Source organism: Rhinichthys klamathensis, unplaced genomic scaffold, assembly GCF_029890125.1.
Source record: "Rhinichthys klamathensis goyatoka isolate OS25496 unplaced genomic scaffold, OSU_Roscu_1.1 h1tg000102l_1, whole genome shotgun sequence".
Classification (NCBI taxonomy): domain Eukaryota; kingdom Metazoa; phylum Chordata; class Actinopteri; order Cypriniformes; family Leuciscidae; genus Rhinichthys; species Rhinichthys klamathensis.
In genome coordinates this window covers 32019-48043 of record NW_026606641.1, presented here as the reverse complement: position 1 = coordinate 48043, position 16025 = coordinate 32019, and the positions used below count along the sequence as shown (strand labels likewise).

General features: G+C 38.8%; 1 protein-coding gene across 1 annotated transcript in view; it reads left to right on the top strand.

The window, feature by feature from the left end:
* The window catches only part of tcf25 (transcription factor 25 (basic helix-loop-helix)), a 283115-nt gene extending 280348 nt beyond the window's left edge, over window positions 1-2767 (top strand). Inside the window, exons 16-17 of the mRNA XM_056253099.1 lie at window positions 493-572; window positions 2578-2767. Of these exons, the coding sequence (XP_056109074.1) occupies window positions 493-572; window positions 2578-2767 (270 nt within the window). The remainder of the gene's footprint in view (window positions 1-492; window positions 573-2577) is intronic.
* The last annotated feature ends 13258 nt before the right edge of the window (window positions 2768-16025 follow it).

Below are 16025 nucleotides of genomic sequence, written 5' to 3'. Positions count from 1 at the left end.
CCAGAATACCACAGCAAGGCTGATATTCACCCTTCATAATATTCTTATGTAAATCCTCAGCTGCATTCCAAACACGGGTTCCTTATTCCCACTTAGATCATGTTCAGAATTTTTGTCCTGGCATACAGAGCAACTAACAATCCACTCCCTACATTCAATCTAGTAAAAAATACCAAAAAAAGACCACAATTAATTGTTCACACTGCGGCTTGTTACAACCATACATCCAAACCAACTTGTCCTAAAACACACATGCACACATTCCTGTGTTGATTTTATTTGTGTTAAGTTGGTTTATAAGTAGTACTTCTCTATTAGATAACCATTTTCTGCCCCTCCCCCACTCTCTCTCTCTCTCTCTCTCTCTCTCTCTCTCTCTCTCTCTCTCTCTCTCTCTCTCTCTCTCTCTCTCTCTCTCTCTCTCTCTCTCTCTCTCTCTCTCTCTCTCTCTCTCTCTCTCTTTCTTTCTTTCTTTCTTTTTTTTTTTTACAGGAAGTGACCACACAGCCAGGAATGGGTTTTGACCCTCTCCCTCCTTTGGACTCCATTTTGTCTTACACCAGACCAGAAAGGTACCACCTAGATGTCCTCAAGTTTTCTGCCTTGCATGACATAGGGCTTATAAGTGTTTTAATGAACAAATATGCACAGGTTCATTACCTGTATGAATGACCAACAGTTTTATTTTTCTCTCTCTGCCACTGTTTTAATAACTTAACTTTAATAGCTTAATGTGACATGCAAAAAGAAGTGAAGAATATGGGTGGGAGGTAGGACCAAAATTGGTACATTAGGCAATATGGGAAATTTTATATCACAGTAAGAATAGTTATTTTTGCTGGAATTTCTTTCATTTTTTAAATGTATATATTACATAATCATGTTGTTTATATTATTGTTAGGTTATAAATGAACAGCACTAATATACAATCTATGCACTACTAAATATTTTGGCTTGCTCTGTTAAAAACATCTGAAACTTCATCCTACATATAAACTAAATGTCTATGGAAGCCTCCAATCAGGAGTAGTGGTTTAGAGAAATCATAGACTGATTGAATAACATCAATTAGCTTATTTAAAGGGGTCATATGACGGTTCTAAAAATAACATTATTTTGTATTTCCGTACATTGTTGTTGCTCCTTTATGCCCCGTCTTTCTGAAACGCATAGATTTTTACAAAGCTCATCGTTCTGATAAGCGCTGGTGTGCTCTGATTGCCCCGTGTATTGTGATTGGCCCAAATGCCTTAAACGTGTGGCGGAAATGTCATGCCCCTTACCATATTTGGAACATCAGCTTCCAAAGCAATAATGACAGGTGATAGTGTCGGTACTAGTTTATCAATTCGAGCCCGAATCTGATCCGGAAAATGCAGATGACCAAGCTGATCGATCAACTTTACCAGCGCGACTGGAACAGAACGTATCAGATTGGTAAGGTTTTATTTCATTGGGGACATAATTACTGATTATAATGACTTAGACTGTCTTTTTATGCGCCGCGCTACGGGGGTGAGAACACTGTTAGCATAAAACCATGTCTGCATTTGTGATCGTAGAAACAACATACAAGCGCTACTCTATACTGCTCAAAACTCACGTTTGAATAGTCAGTAGCAAATTCTTAAAATATGAAAACGCACTTAAAGGCAGTGTCTGTGAGTCAGAAGCGCCAAACTACTTGCAAAGATGGAATTGCCCCACTTTTTGAATCAGCCTTTGTGTACAGCCGGCCTTGTACTCTGCCAGGTTCTGGAAACAGTCCTCCGATGGAGGAAATGCGCAGCACGCAGTCGAATATTTTGGTTGTACTGTTCTGGAACAGTTGTAAATAAAGCTTAACCACTGTTTTCTAATTGTGTCCTCTTTTGGAAGGCCAAAGAAAGTAGTTTGGCTTTCGCAATGAAAAACACAGCATCTCCACGACATGGCGGCAACAATAATAGAACGAGAATAAAAGTTACGTCTTCTTTCTTTGCGATTACATTTGGGAGGTGTTATCAAACTCTGCCCCCACAGACTGATGTAGATTTGTGGGGGCGTGTTTGAATGAGGCGTTTTAGGAAGGCGTCGCTGAGCCTTGACTTTTACAAAGAATCTCTCTTTGGGTTTGAGGCTTTGAGCTTTGTAACTCTGCAAATCTTATACATGCACAAACAGCTGCATAACACACTAAAGAAAAGGGAAAACAAGAAATTGCATCATATGACCACTTTAAATTGACAGACTTAATTCCTTTGCACTCTTTACTTTTTAAGAGAGAACTTTTTGAATAACTGATTTTTTTAACATTGGCTCTTAATCACAAGACTGATGTGTAAAAGGGTCTGAATAATTTCTGAAGGAATTGTAGATCAATCTATACTCCATAATGACAAAAGAAAAACTAGATATATGATAACTTTGCAAATGTAAAAGAAAAAAAAAATGAAATACTGAACTGAAATCTAACATATTCTAACAGCGTTGCTTACTAGTAAATAAATCATATCAGTTTTGACCAACAATAAAAAGGGATATTTAATAATAAAAAAACTTTTAATTTTGATGTATTAAAATGTGTCTTTTTTCAGGCAGAACATGGGGGCCTCAAATGAAAGCACATTGTCTTTGTTTTTCCGTTCACTGCTACCAAACTTCAACCTGCAGGTGAGTGAATGTGCCACAGTATGTCCAAGCACAATTTACTTCTGTTTAGAATTTTCAGGTGGTGTCTTATGTACATTGTCACAAAACATTGTCACAAAAGTGTATAAACATTAGTGAGCCGGAGTCATGTGACGCAACATGGCGGAGTAGTCGTATTTCTGTGAAGCTGTAGTGGAACCAGAGGTCGCGTTAAAATAAAAATGACGGATAAAAATAGGTCCGATCAGTGCAAGATAGGGGTGTAACGGTTCTCGATAAAAAACAGTTCGGCATCGATGGATGCAAATGCTGACCCCCCAATAATACATTACAACAGCGAATAGCCACAAAATGTGAACAAAATGGTCACTCACACAGAGAGCTTGTGCACGCTGTGAGAAGATGTGTGTTTGTGCACTCATCTGAAGCGCAAACACGTCTCAGACAGTGCGAAATATTTGCGCAGACAGTGCGCAAATATTGATCTCTCTTTTAAGTCTTGCGCTTGAACGGACAAATTCACAAAAAAATTATGTCAACATGCCCGTCTTGATTAGTATCCTAGCCGACATAGTCTGTTATGCCTTAAGTAAACTTACAGGTGAAACTCGAAAAATTTGAATATTGTGCAAAAGTTAATTTATTTCAGTAATTCAACTTAAAAAGTGAAACTAATATATTATATAGACTCATTACATGCAAAGTGAGATATTTCAAGCCTTTATTTGTTATAATTTTGATGATTATGGCTTACAGCTTATGAAAACCCCAAATTCAAAATCTCAGAAAATTAGAATATTACATGAAATCAGTAAAAAAAGTATTTTAAATACAGAAATGTCAGCCCTCTGAAAAGTATAATCATGCATATGTACTCAGTACTTGGTTTGGGCCCCTTTTGCAAGAATTACTGCCTCAATGCGGCGTGGCATGGATGCTATCAGCCTGTGGCACTACTGAGGTGTTATTGAAGACCAGGATGCTTCAATAGCGGCCTTTAGCTCTTCTGCATTGTTCGGTCTCATGTCTCTCATCTCTCTCTTGGCAATGCCCCATAGATTCTCTATGGGGTTCAGGTCAGGCGAGTTTGCTAGCCAATCAAGCACAGTAATCCCATGGTCATTGAACCAGGTTTTGGTACTTTTGGCAGTGTGGGCAGGTGCCAAGTCCTGCTGGAAAAAGTCAGCATCTCCATAAAGCTTGTCTGCTGAAGGAAGCATGAAGTGCTCTAAAATGTCCTGGTAGACGGCTGCGTTGACTCTGGACTTAAAGCACTGTGGACCAACACCAGCTGATGACATGGCTCCCCAAACCAACACAGACTGTGGAAACTTCACACTGGACTTAAAGCATCTTGGATTGTGTGCCTCTCCATTCTTCCTCCAGTCTCTGGGACTTTGGTTTCCAAATGAGATGCAACATTTGCTCTCATCAGAAAAGAGGACTTTGGACCACTGAGCAACAGACCAGGGCCCGGTTCCCCGATAACTCTTAGCGCGCTAAGAAGACTCGAAAGATATATCTTACCAAAGTTGTTTGTTCCTAAGTGTGTTCCCCGAAGTGTCCCTTAGGAAGCTTCTTAACACGCTGCCTCTTACGTTTGACGTTACAAAGGCGCTGTCCCCAGTGAAGGTGCTGAATTAGTTGGCATCAATTGCTCAGGAATCGATTTTCCACTTCACGCGAAGGTGCATTACGGCGTTAAGAAAGACAACACGTTCTATGCAAATGAAACATTCCTCAAATTATTCCAGTAACATTTATTTTAACAGTTTTTAATTTATCAGTAAAATATAGACTATTAATTAAATTATCAAATTGTCAGTAATATGTTCACACGATATGTTGTGACGGGTAGACGAACCGGGTATCCCTCGCTAATCATCCACCCTCCTTATCCCGTTGTGCCACTTGTGCCTCTTCTTGACATGGGTTTAACGACTTCTAAAAATTATGTAATACACTTTTATATTAACTCTTTCCCCGCCAGCATTTAAAAAAAAGTTGCCAGTCACCGCCAGGGTTTTTGACGATTTTCGCTAAACTTTAATGGCCCGCAGAATATTTTCTTCTATGAATATATGAAGATGCTATATATCAAAATAAAGATCTGAGCCTCTGCTTTTAAACAAAAAAACTATTTTATTTTATCTTCATTTGTTCTTTTTTTATAGCCACTTGAACAGAGGTAGGTTTTGTCAAAAACAATTTTTTTTACAAAAAGCTGAGAAAAAGGCATTTTTATCAAACAAGTGCATTTTCAAGCAGAATACATTCAGATGTCGTTTCCTTCATATATAAAACCTTCCAAAATAAATTAAAATTATAAATAAATGTAAAATATATCAAATTTAGGCAGTGTAATTTGCTTTTGAGTGGTACACGGAGTAACATTTCCCAGGATGTAAGGGGACTCCACAACTTTTGCAGTAGAACGAGGTCTCCTTCCGCAACCCCTTACGTACACAAACTCTGCATCCTCTGGTTGGGTGTTGCTTTTTGGGAGTGGGCAGGATTGGAACAAGTTCATGAACAGCAAAACTGACATTCAGCTGGTTGGTTGGGTCAGTGTTGTATGGTGCTCTTGGAGTGTTTTCAGTTGGGGGCTCAACACTTTCCTCCCCACCACCAGCATACTGTTGGCTGGTCCATGATTTTATAACACTCTGAATGAATGAGAGAAGAGTGTTACAATTACCCTGTGGGTTTTTCGCTTTGTAAATGACAAAAGCGTTGAACAAACTGATCTGAAACAGATACATGACAAATTTCTTCGTCCACTTGTGTGACTTCCTGATAAAAGGGTAGTACACAATGTTTTGGTCTAGTTTGTCAACGCCATTCATTTCATGATTGTATTCCACAATGCATGCTGGTTTTTGCTTTGCAACTTTTTCTTGGTGGCCTCTCTGCCATACCTCAACACGTTCCATGTTGTTCTGATGGAATGTTGTGACCATTTTCACTGTTTGTTTGTCTCTCCATGCCAAGACCATCACATTTTCTTTGTGACGCATGATTGTTTCCCCAATCCTAAGGTCAGCATTTCTGACATCTCGAATGACCGGCGGTTCACCTCTGTTTTTCCTAATTGTACCACATACATGGGTTTTCATATCAAGTAGGCGCTCACACAGTCGTACAGAGTTGTATAAGTTGTCCATAAACAATCTGTAGCCGTGACCTACTAGGCGATCAAGAAGAGAGACAACCGTGTCTCCCAGGGCAGCGCTTTCCCCACAATAGGGCTTCATGTTAAAACAGTACCCTGTATCAGAATCGCACAAGATGTAGGATTTTACTCCATATTTGATGGGTTTATGGGGATTGTACACCCTGAAAGCTAGGCGCCCACGCCACAGAAACATCCCCTCATCAATGCAAATGTTTGACTTGGGCTGATACATTTTGCGGAATTTGGACACAAGGTGATCCAAGACAGGGCGGATTTTGTACAGCCTGTCAGTACAATTGTCTGGCCTTGTTGTATTATCATTGAAGTGAAGAAATCTCCATATGATTTCAAACCTGTTGCGAGGCATGACCTTGTTGAAGTAGGGGGTAGCTAACATGTCATCTGTACACCAATACATATCAAGTTCAGGCTTATGAATGATACCAGTGAAAAAAAGGAGCCCCATGAAAGTTTTCATTTCTGAAACTGTGACAGGTTTCCATGCATGATATCTAGCATGTTGTGAAGTGTCATCCATAGCCTGAATACACTGATCTGCATACAGGTTGGTCTGATCAACAATGTTCTGAATCAGTACATTAGAAATGAATAACTCAGTAAAGTCTACAGGTTGTTCTGACTCAAGAGCAGCAGCATCACCGATAGGCCCAGGATTCTCAGTGAAGGGAATGTTTTTTGGCTGCCAGTTAATTTCATGCCACTCGGGATCATCAGGTTCAGCATCTTCAGCTGGATCAGGATGGTTCACAGTGGCCCTTGTTTGGTCACCAGCAGCACCGTGTTGATGTACTTGACACATCCGGCCTCTGCCTCGCTGTGTTCTACCTGTAAATAATTATATGAGTAATTGGAATTACTCTCAATAAACAGACCTAGATACACACACATATATATAAATACATATTACAATGTGGTAAATGTGCACAAAGAGAGAAACAATTTGGCCATTATACGCTCATATTTACAGACACAGCCACACATAAATGCATGCACACTCACACACAAATATTATAGTGTGTATATATATATATATATATATATATATATATATATATATATATATATATATATATATATACAGTGCCCTCCACAATTATTGGCACCCCTGTTTAAGATGTGGTCGAGGACTTCTAAAAATTCTCCTTTTTTAAAAAACAACATAGAACCCAAATGCAAAAAAAGAGAAAAATCCAACCTTTTATTCAAGTATACTACTTTGGTGGTAAAAAAAAAATCACACATTAAAAAAAAAAAAAAAAACTTGAAATCATGTGTCCCACAATTATTGGCACCCCTAACAATTCCGCTGAAAATTTTAATTGATTTTTTTTTAAAATATATTTTTCTGTAGTTGCTAAAGTTGGTCAGGGTATCTAGGAACTTTTCATTAGTAATTCATGACTTCCTGTTTCCCTGGGTATAAATATGACATGACACAGAGGCCTAATTCTCTTACCCATTTGTCAACATGGAAAAGACAGGAGAACACACCATTCAAGTAAGGCAGATGTGTGTCGACCTTCATAAGTCAGGCAATGGCTACAAGAAAATAGCCACTCGCCTTAACTTGCCCGTATCTACAGTCAGAGGAATCATTAAGAAGTTTAAAACAACTGGAACAGTGACAAACAAGGCTGGAAGAGGTCCCAAGTTTATCTTGCCACAACGCACAGTGAGGAGGATGGTAAGAGAAGTAAAAAAAAGTCCTAAGCTCACTGTCACAGAATTGCATCAAAGAGTGGCATCTTGGGGTCACAAAGTCTCCAAAACAACCATCAGACGCTCTCTACATGCCAACAAGCTGTTTGGGAGGCATGCAAGGAAAAAGCCTTTTCTCACTAACACTCACAAACGTAAATGTCTGGAGTTTGCTAAGCGTCACTGGGACTTCAACTGGGATCGTGTGCTTTGGTCAGATGAGACTAAGATTGAGCTTTTTGGCAACAAACACTCTAAGTGGGTCTGGCGTAAAACAAAAGATGAGTATGCCGAAAAGCACCTCATGCCCACCGTGAAGTATGGTGGAGGATCTGTGATGCTGTGGGCCTGTTTCTCTTCCAAAGGCCCTGGGAACCTTGTTAGGGTGCATGGCATTATGAACGCTTTGAACTACCAGGACATTTTTTTAATAAAAACCTGATAGCCTCTGGCAGAAAGCTGAAGATGGGTTGTCATTGGGTCTTTCAGCAGGATAATGATCCAAAACATGTGGCAAAATCTACACAAAAATGGTTCAGCAGTCACAAACTCAAGGTCCTCCCATGGCCATCTCAGTCCCCAGACCTCAACCCAATCGAAAACCTGTGGGGCGAGCTAAAGAGGAGAGTGCATAAGAGAGGACCCAGGACACTGGATGATCTAGAAAGATTGTGCAAAGAAGAATGGTCAAAGATCCCTCTCTCTGTGTTCTCCAATCTTGTGAAATGTTATTGGAGGAGATTAAGTGCTGTCTTGTTGGCAAAAGGGGGTTGTACAAACTATTAACATCAGGGGTGCCAATAATTGTGGGACACATGATTTCAAGTTTTTTTTTTTCTAAATGTGTGATTTTTGTTTTCCACCAAAGTAATATACTTGAATAAAAGGTTGGATTTTTCTCTTTTTTTGCATTTGGGTTCTATGTTGTTTAAAAAAAAGCAGAATTTTTAGAAGTCCTCGACCACATCTTAAACAGGGGTGCCAATAATTGTGGAGGGCACTGTATATATATTTATCCCATAAAGATATAACACTTTCTCAGATATTTTCTTTTCTTACCTCTATGCGTTCTGCCTCTGCCTCGCTGTGTTCTACCTGTGAATAATGATATAAATAATTGGAATTACTTTCAATAAACAGACCTAGATACACACACATATATAAAAACATATATTACAATGTGTTAAATGTGCACAAAGAGAGAAACAATTTGGCCATTACACGCTCATATTTACAGACACAGCCACACATAAATGCATGCACACTCACACACAAATATTATAGTGTTATATATATATATATATATATATATATATATATATATATATATATATATATATATATATATATATCCCATAAAGATATAACACTTTCTCAGATATTTTCTTATCTTGTCTTACCTCTATGCATTCTGGCACCTTGGAACGACGAATTAGATCTTGACCTTGAATGCGTCCACTCACAGTCCGAAGTATCACAGTCTGTAATGTCACAGTCTGAATTGTCACTGTCCAATCTTCGACACACAGGTGAACTTTGTCTTCGTCCAGATCGACGGGTGAACGATCTATCTGCGGCACATCCATGGCTAGAACTTTCTGTGACAACATGTGCATCTCTCTCACTGACTACTTCGTCCCGATCAGATTCAGAATGATCAAATAAAGAGTGATCGGACTCCGAGTCCATCAACACCTCCAGCACTTGATCAGCCGTATACCTCTGCATTTGTCTGTCTGATATTTTGAGCTACATTCTCACTACTCCACTTCTTCACGTTAGAGACGATCGCAGTCTGTTTCTTTGATCTTTGAGTTGCGTACTCTTTCAAAACATGCGCGTGGGTCTTCCTTACCTTATACCACCTAAAACACGGATACCCGGAAAATTCCGTGTTTGGCAGGGAAGCGTTTTTTTATTAAACCCGGAAAATTCCGTGTTTGGCGGGGAAAGAGTTAATGGTAAGGTACTTTACAATCAGAATTGATTGGCAAGCAGCTGCAGTTACTTCTGTTTAATGCGGTATTGATTGTCATTGGTTAAAGGCTTAACCCCCTGGGGTCGGCTATCGCGCCGGCGATTGTCTCTTTTTTTTTTCTTATCAGTGCAAAAGTGGCTCAAATAACTCTGTCGATTTTTGTGATACAGGCAAGTGTTATACATCATTCAAAACTGTTAAATGTCTACTTTTATTTGTGTACACTAATAATAAAAAATAAAAAAGTTGTGTTTTTCGTAAAATAAAGAAAATAAACATGATGCGCGTTCTGTCGTCTCTCTCAATGTGAAGTTCATTCTGAAACGCGACAGAAAATGATCTTTAACTCAGCAAATACTTGCCACCCACACGTGAGTTGTCTTTACAAAGCTTTAAGTCTCCATTTTTAAATGATGTAAATCATACCAAAAACAAATATTCTCTGTTTAAGTAATCCGTATGAAAGCAGCGACATGTACAGTTTCTCAAACGCGTCCTAATTAACTCTAATGTGACCACGCCCACGCGCACAAGAGCTGTTCAGATGCAAATGATCCACGCGGAGGAACGCAGAACTGTTAACGCCCTCTTCACCTCAAAACAAAGAATCGGAGACTAGACTTCAGTAACTTACTCCTCTCTGCTTTTCATCGAGTTTGTTACATACTGGCTCTCAGATAGTAACAGATGTGTTTGTGCTGTGTTGTTTCACTTGGATTTACCTCAGAAGAATTAGAAGAACGCGATTTGAAGATGAGAAGATTTTTAAGGTAAGACATGTTAAACTGGTGCCAGACTAAAATGTACGTTATGAAATGAAATTGGAGTAAAAAGCCTAATGTCGTACATGTATGTGTATCTATATGTAGACAGAAACATGTTGAAATGTGAACTAGACTGGTAGGCAATCTTTCAATGCTAAATGTATATACATGTACCACACAAGGATATTTTTATGTTCGATAATAAAACAGCATGATAAAAGTAGGCTCGCGAGTGTTTACTCTAACATGGTGAATATTATAATGTTTAGATCCGTGTTTACTGTTAAATACTGTGTTTGTGGATATCTGCTCAAACCCCAGATGTATAATATGGTAACAATAATGTTTAATAGTTTGGAGCGGCTCGATCGCTTCAGTAAATGTTCTCTGCACGCGCTGTGAGTTTGAGTCAGTTTGAAAGCAAAACGCGACAAACATTAGGCTTTATGTTTTTACTCCAAATGTTTCCATTCGTTATGATGTTATGAAATGAGATGTGTATGTATGTGTGTGTGTGTGCATTTTGTACATTTTAAAAAGCAATTTTAACCAGAAACATCTAAAATGTATTCCCAAAATCGTGCAGCCCTATAGTTTCTCTGGAAATCAGCATGTTCACAGCTGTTTTTTTATTTTTATTTTTTTATACAGGGACCAGATGCCCCACTGATGAGTCCTGCTGACTTCAACATTCACATGAGTCTCTGTACATGAACATGGTAAAGTGAAAAATCAAACACCTTGGAAATGAGGTATGTACTATGTTTCAATGGCACAAAGGTGTGTGACTGTTCAAGTCTCTGTCTTTAGATCTGTCTCTGTTCAATAATGTGCTTTTTTCGTCATTTGTTGTGTATCTTTGGATTATGTTGTGTTGTAAATAAATCCAAACAATCAAAAAGCCATTCTTTTTTAAGTCTCTCCTCATTCTTTGTGCAAGGCTCCTCATGATGATAGCACCGTATAGGGCCATTAGGGGAGGGTCTTTGTCTTTCTCAGGTGTGAAACACTATATATTAATGGGTGGTTAACGCCTCCCCGCATAAAGCTTTCTTACACAAAACATGTCTTTCAAATTTTAAATCATAATAATGTTTTATCTGAATGAGTAGGCAGGATGATTTTCACATAGTTTTGGAGCAAATATTCTAGGCTACGTGATACAATTTTCAAAAGTCTTGTGAAGAAATAATTAGTATGGGTTTCATTACCTTATTTCAGTGACCATTTCTTTTTGTTTTTTCACAAACCACGCATAAACGTCATTATCTTAAAACTACAAACATGCTGCTGACATATTATTGTAGCAGAGTTTGTACTGAATACAGTGTAATCAGACTTTAGCCATGAAAATGTCACAAGTATCAGAAATAAACACAAATGTCAGAGCATGTCAGAACACCTCCAGGACCCCGAAAACACCTCAGACCCCAGAGGGTTATGGGCTTAAAGCAAAATTCCGCCGGGTTAGCCTGGCAAGCGCAGGTCTTAGAAGGTCCAGCAGCTCCATAATGAGTTGTCTTGGGAGGCGAATTTTTTTTTAATATAGCCACGTCAGGCAAAATGTCAAAAGGGCTTAAGTTTTGCCGAATAAAAAAATTGACATGGACTAAACGGCTCCGCGGCCGGCGCCGTCTTTGATTCAGTACAAGGACACGTTGGATCGCTGCCATAGTTGGTCGCTTACTGGACACCACCCTGCTTACCCATTTATAGATCTTAGCCATTTAGAGCCAAATTGTTTGCCAGATTTTAATTATCAAAAGTGATTGCCAATTTAAACGCTTTAATGACATTACGAAATAGCCTAGGCTAATTACCACCATATTAGTTCTGATACCAAATAAAGTCAACTTCATAAATAGGCCTGTATCCATTGCGAACATATTTTATATTAGTCTTAAAATGTCCATAACATAAAATCATTGTTGAGCCACGACATTGTCAACATACCATAGTTTGACTTGTACTGCGCTGCGCTGATTTCTAAAGACTGCTGCACAGTGGCGGCGACTAGCGTCTTGAGCTCAAACAACCTAAGAGAGAGCTTACGAATGGTCCAGACCAACCTTACGAAAGTGTGACTTACAGAAGATATACTTAGCGTACGAACGTGTCGGGAATCGTGCCATAAAGTTAAGAGAGAGGTTAAGAAATAGGTTAAGAACTACTTGGCGATTAGAACGTTTGGGGAACCGGGCCCAGTTCTTTTTTTTCTTTAGCCCAGGTAAGACGCTTCTGACGTTGTTTGTTGTTCAGGAGCGGCTTGACAAGAGGAATACGACATTTGAAGCCCATTTCCAGGATCCGTCTGTGTGTGGTGGCTCTTGATGCAGTAACTCCAGCCTCAGTCCACTCCTTGTGAAGCTCCCACACACATTTGAATGGCCTTTTGTTGACAATCCTCTCCAGGCTGCGGTCATCCCTGCTGCTTGTGCACCTTTTTCTTCCACACTTTTCCCTTCCACTTAACTTTCTATTAATGTGCTTTGATACAACACTTTAAGAAAATCCAACTTCTTTTGCAATTACCTTTTGAGGCTTTCCTCCTTGTGGAGGGTGTCAATGATGGTTTTCTGCACAACTGTCAGGTCAGGAGTCTTCCCCATGGTTGTGAATTCTACTGAACCAGACTGAGAGACCATTTAAAGGCTCAGGAACCCTATGCAGGTGTTTTGGATTAATTAGCTGATTAGAGTGTGACACTTTGAGCCTACAATACTGAACCTTTTCACAATATTCTAATTTTCTGAGATTTTGAATTTGGGGTTTTCATAAGCTGCAAGCCATAATCATCAAAATTAGAACAAATAAAGGCTTGAAATATCTCACTTTGCATGTAATGAGTCTATATTATATATTAGTTTCACCTTTTAAGTTGAATTACTGAAATAAATGAACTTTTGCACAATATTCTAATTTTTAGAGTTTCACCTGTATACAGTCGAGAGACAAAGCATCTATAACAGTATCAGTATTTTGGATCTGTGTGTTGTCACAGCAGCAGGGACAGCAGCCTAATATTCCTGCTGTCTGTGTATTTAATGGTAATAGCTTTTGTAACTTTAAGGATTCATTTTTAATTTATACAGTCAAATATGCAAATATGCATAATTTTTTCAGACTGAATAGTTTTCCTTAGTCTGTGATAATTTGGGCGTGGTAGATGCAAGGTACGTCAGACAAAAGGCTCAATCTAAATTGCACGCTCAGAAGATGAAAACAATCTAAATGACGACTCCTGTGCGTACACCTAAAATGGCGTATGTATTGTTAAAGGAGAACTCCGGCGCAAAATGAACCTTTGGTCTAATAAAACATTGGTACCTAGTCAACCGTTCTCTGAGATTTGTTTTCATGATAATCGAATATAAAGAGTTTTATCTCTAAAACTGTTTAGCGTATAACGCTAGTAATGGGGGCATTTAATAAGTAAAAAGAAATCGCTAGTTAATACCACTAACAAAGCTCAAAATAGCCCCACACGAACACAGTAACATAATGAGGGTCCCTACATGCAAAACAAAGCATTGAGAACTTTGTAAGTGTACAGACCGTTTAATAAGAAGATATTTTATAAAGACAGTCCACTTCGTGTATACAGACAGGAGCCATCTTTGTAAAACAGTCTCGACTAGTCAAACCACGAACGACGTGCTAAGTGAGCTGAACTGTATGAAGTTCAGTGAACTTCTGAACTGTATGAATGGCGTTCGTGGTTTGACTAGTCGAGACTGTTTTCCAAAGATGGCTCCTGTCTGTGTACACGAAGTGGACTGTCTTTATAAAATATCTGCTGAACACAAAGGAAGATATTTTGAAGAACGATTGGAACCAAACAGTTGTTTGGCACCATTGACTTCCATAGTAGAAAAAAAAAAATACTATGGAAGTCAATGGTGCCAAAGTTCCAATCGTTCTTCAAAATATCTTGCTTTGTGTTCAGCAGAAGAAAGAAACTCATATCTGATCCTTCTGCTATTACGAAACACAATTTTGCCTGTTTATAGCATTATCTCTTTTAATGTGATAAAAACACTAAATAATAATTTTGACTATGTATTGGTATGTAATTTACGGTGGTGTAAAGTGCTGGAAATAGCTTTAAAATGGACCTTGAAAGTGCTTGAAAAGTGCTTGAATTTGATCTTGGTAAAGGTGTACGAACCCTGTATATTTATAGTCCTTGCATTCTTTCTTGTGTGACACACCTGAATGAAAGGCTCATTATTATGCGGGTCTTTGTCTTCTCAGGTGTGAAGCACCTAATTATTCATGACAAGGGGTTGGGCCGTTCACGCCCCCACGCATATTGCCTTTCCAAACAAAAAAAAGTTTTTCACAATTTAAAACAATCTATTGTTTTATGTGAATGATTAGGCAGGATGATTTTCAGATCATTTTGAAGCAAAAACTCTAGGCGACAACATCCATTAGTCAAGTCTTGTGGACCGATATTTAGTATGTGTTTTGTGGCCTTATTTCAGAAACTTTCATTTTTAGTTTTCTCAATAACCATGCATAAACAATATTCTCTCAAATACAAACATACATACATGTTGCTCACATATTATGGTAGCCCTGTTTGTGCTAAATAGTGTAATTTCACCTGTGCCATTAATATGTTTATAAGCAACTGAAAAAAGCACAAATGTCAGGGCATGTCAAAACATCTCAAGGACCCCAAAAACACCTTAGACCCCAGAGGGTTAAGCGTGTTACTTCGGAAGTCCTCGCAGGAGTAAACAAAGCACTTGAAAACAAAATTTATCCATCGTGTCATGGAGGTGGAAAACCGCATTCCTGGAGCTGAGTTATCTATATCCATGATGGAAGACACAGTTACCAGGGATAATGCAGATCTGGCCAAGATGACGGTGACCCTTGGGTCCCGAGGGCAAAGAAAGTACTAACCGTGTTCTGTTTCTCAAATCCTGGCTGCCCAGCTTGCTGAATATTAACTTTAAGCATGACCAGATCAAAATAGAACGCGCTCACAGCATCTTGATTCACCAACCTACCCCAGGGGCCGGTTTTATAAAGATAGACTTTGACTATGGCTTAGATATAGTAGATAGTCAGACTTCAGATAGACATCTAAATCAGACAGTTGCACAAAGCACTTAAGACTCTGACTATCTTAAGCAGGACTACACTGCAATGCATTCTGGGTAAAATAAGACACTTTTCAAAACAAAAAACATGGCGGATCGAGTAAGCGCATTCAACCGCTCAGTGCAGTTTACCCCAGCGGAAAATGTGTTTGTTGGAGGAGTATAACAGTTACAAGGACATTTTACTTGGGAAATTTAGCGGAGAATGTAGTAACAAGAAGAAATGTTTAATTTGGAAAAAGATTGCTACGACAGTTAACAGCATTAATCCGACCGTTGAGCGAAGCGTTAAAGACGTACAGAAAAGATACAAAACATGGTACAAGATACCAAAAAATAAATATTTAAGAGGAAACATCCCAAAACTGGAGGAGGTCCCCAAGAGAAACTTAAAGGGATATTCCACCCAAAAATGAAAATTCTGTCATCATTTACTCACCCTCAAGTTGTTCCAAACCTCTATGAGTTTCTTTCTTCTGCTGAACACAAAGAAGATATTTTGAAGAACGATTGGAACTTTGGCACCATTGACTTCCATAGTATTTTTTTTTTCTACTATGGAAGTCAATGGTCCCAAGCAACTGTTTGGTTCCAATCGTTCTTCAAAATATCTTCCTTTGTGTTCAGCAGAAGAAAGAAACTC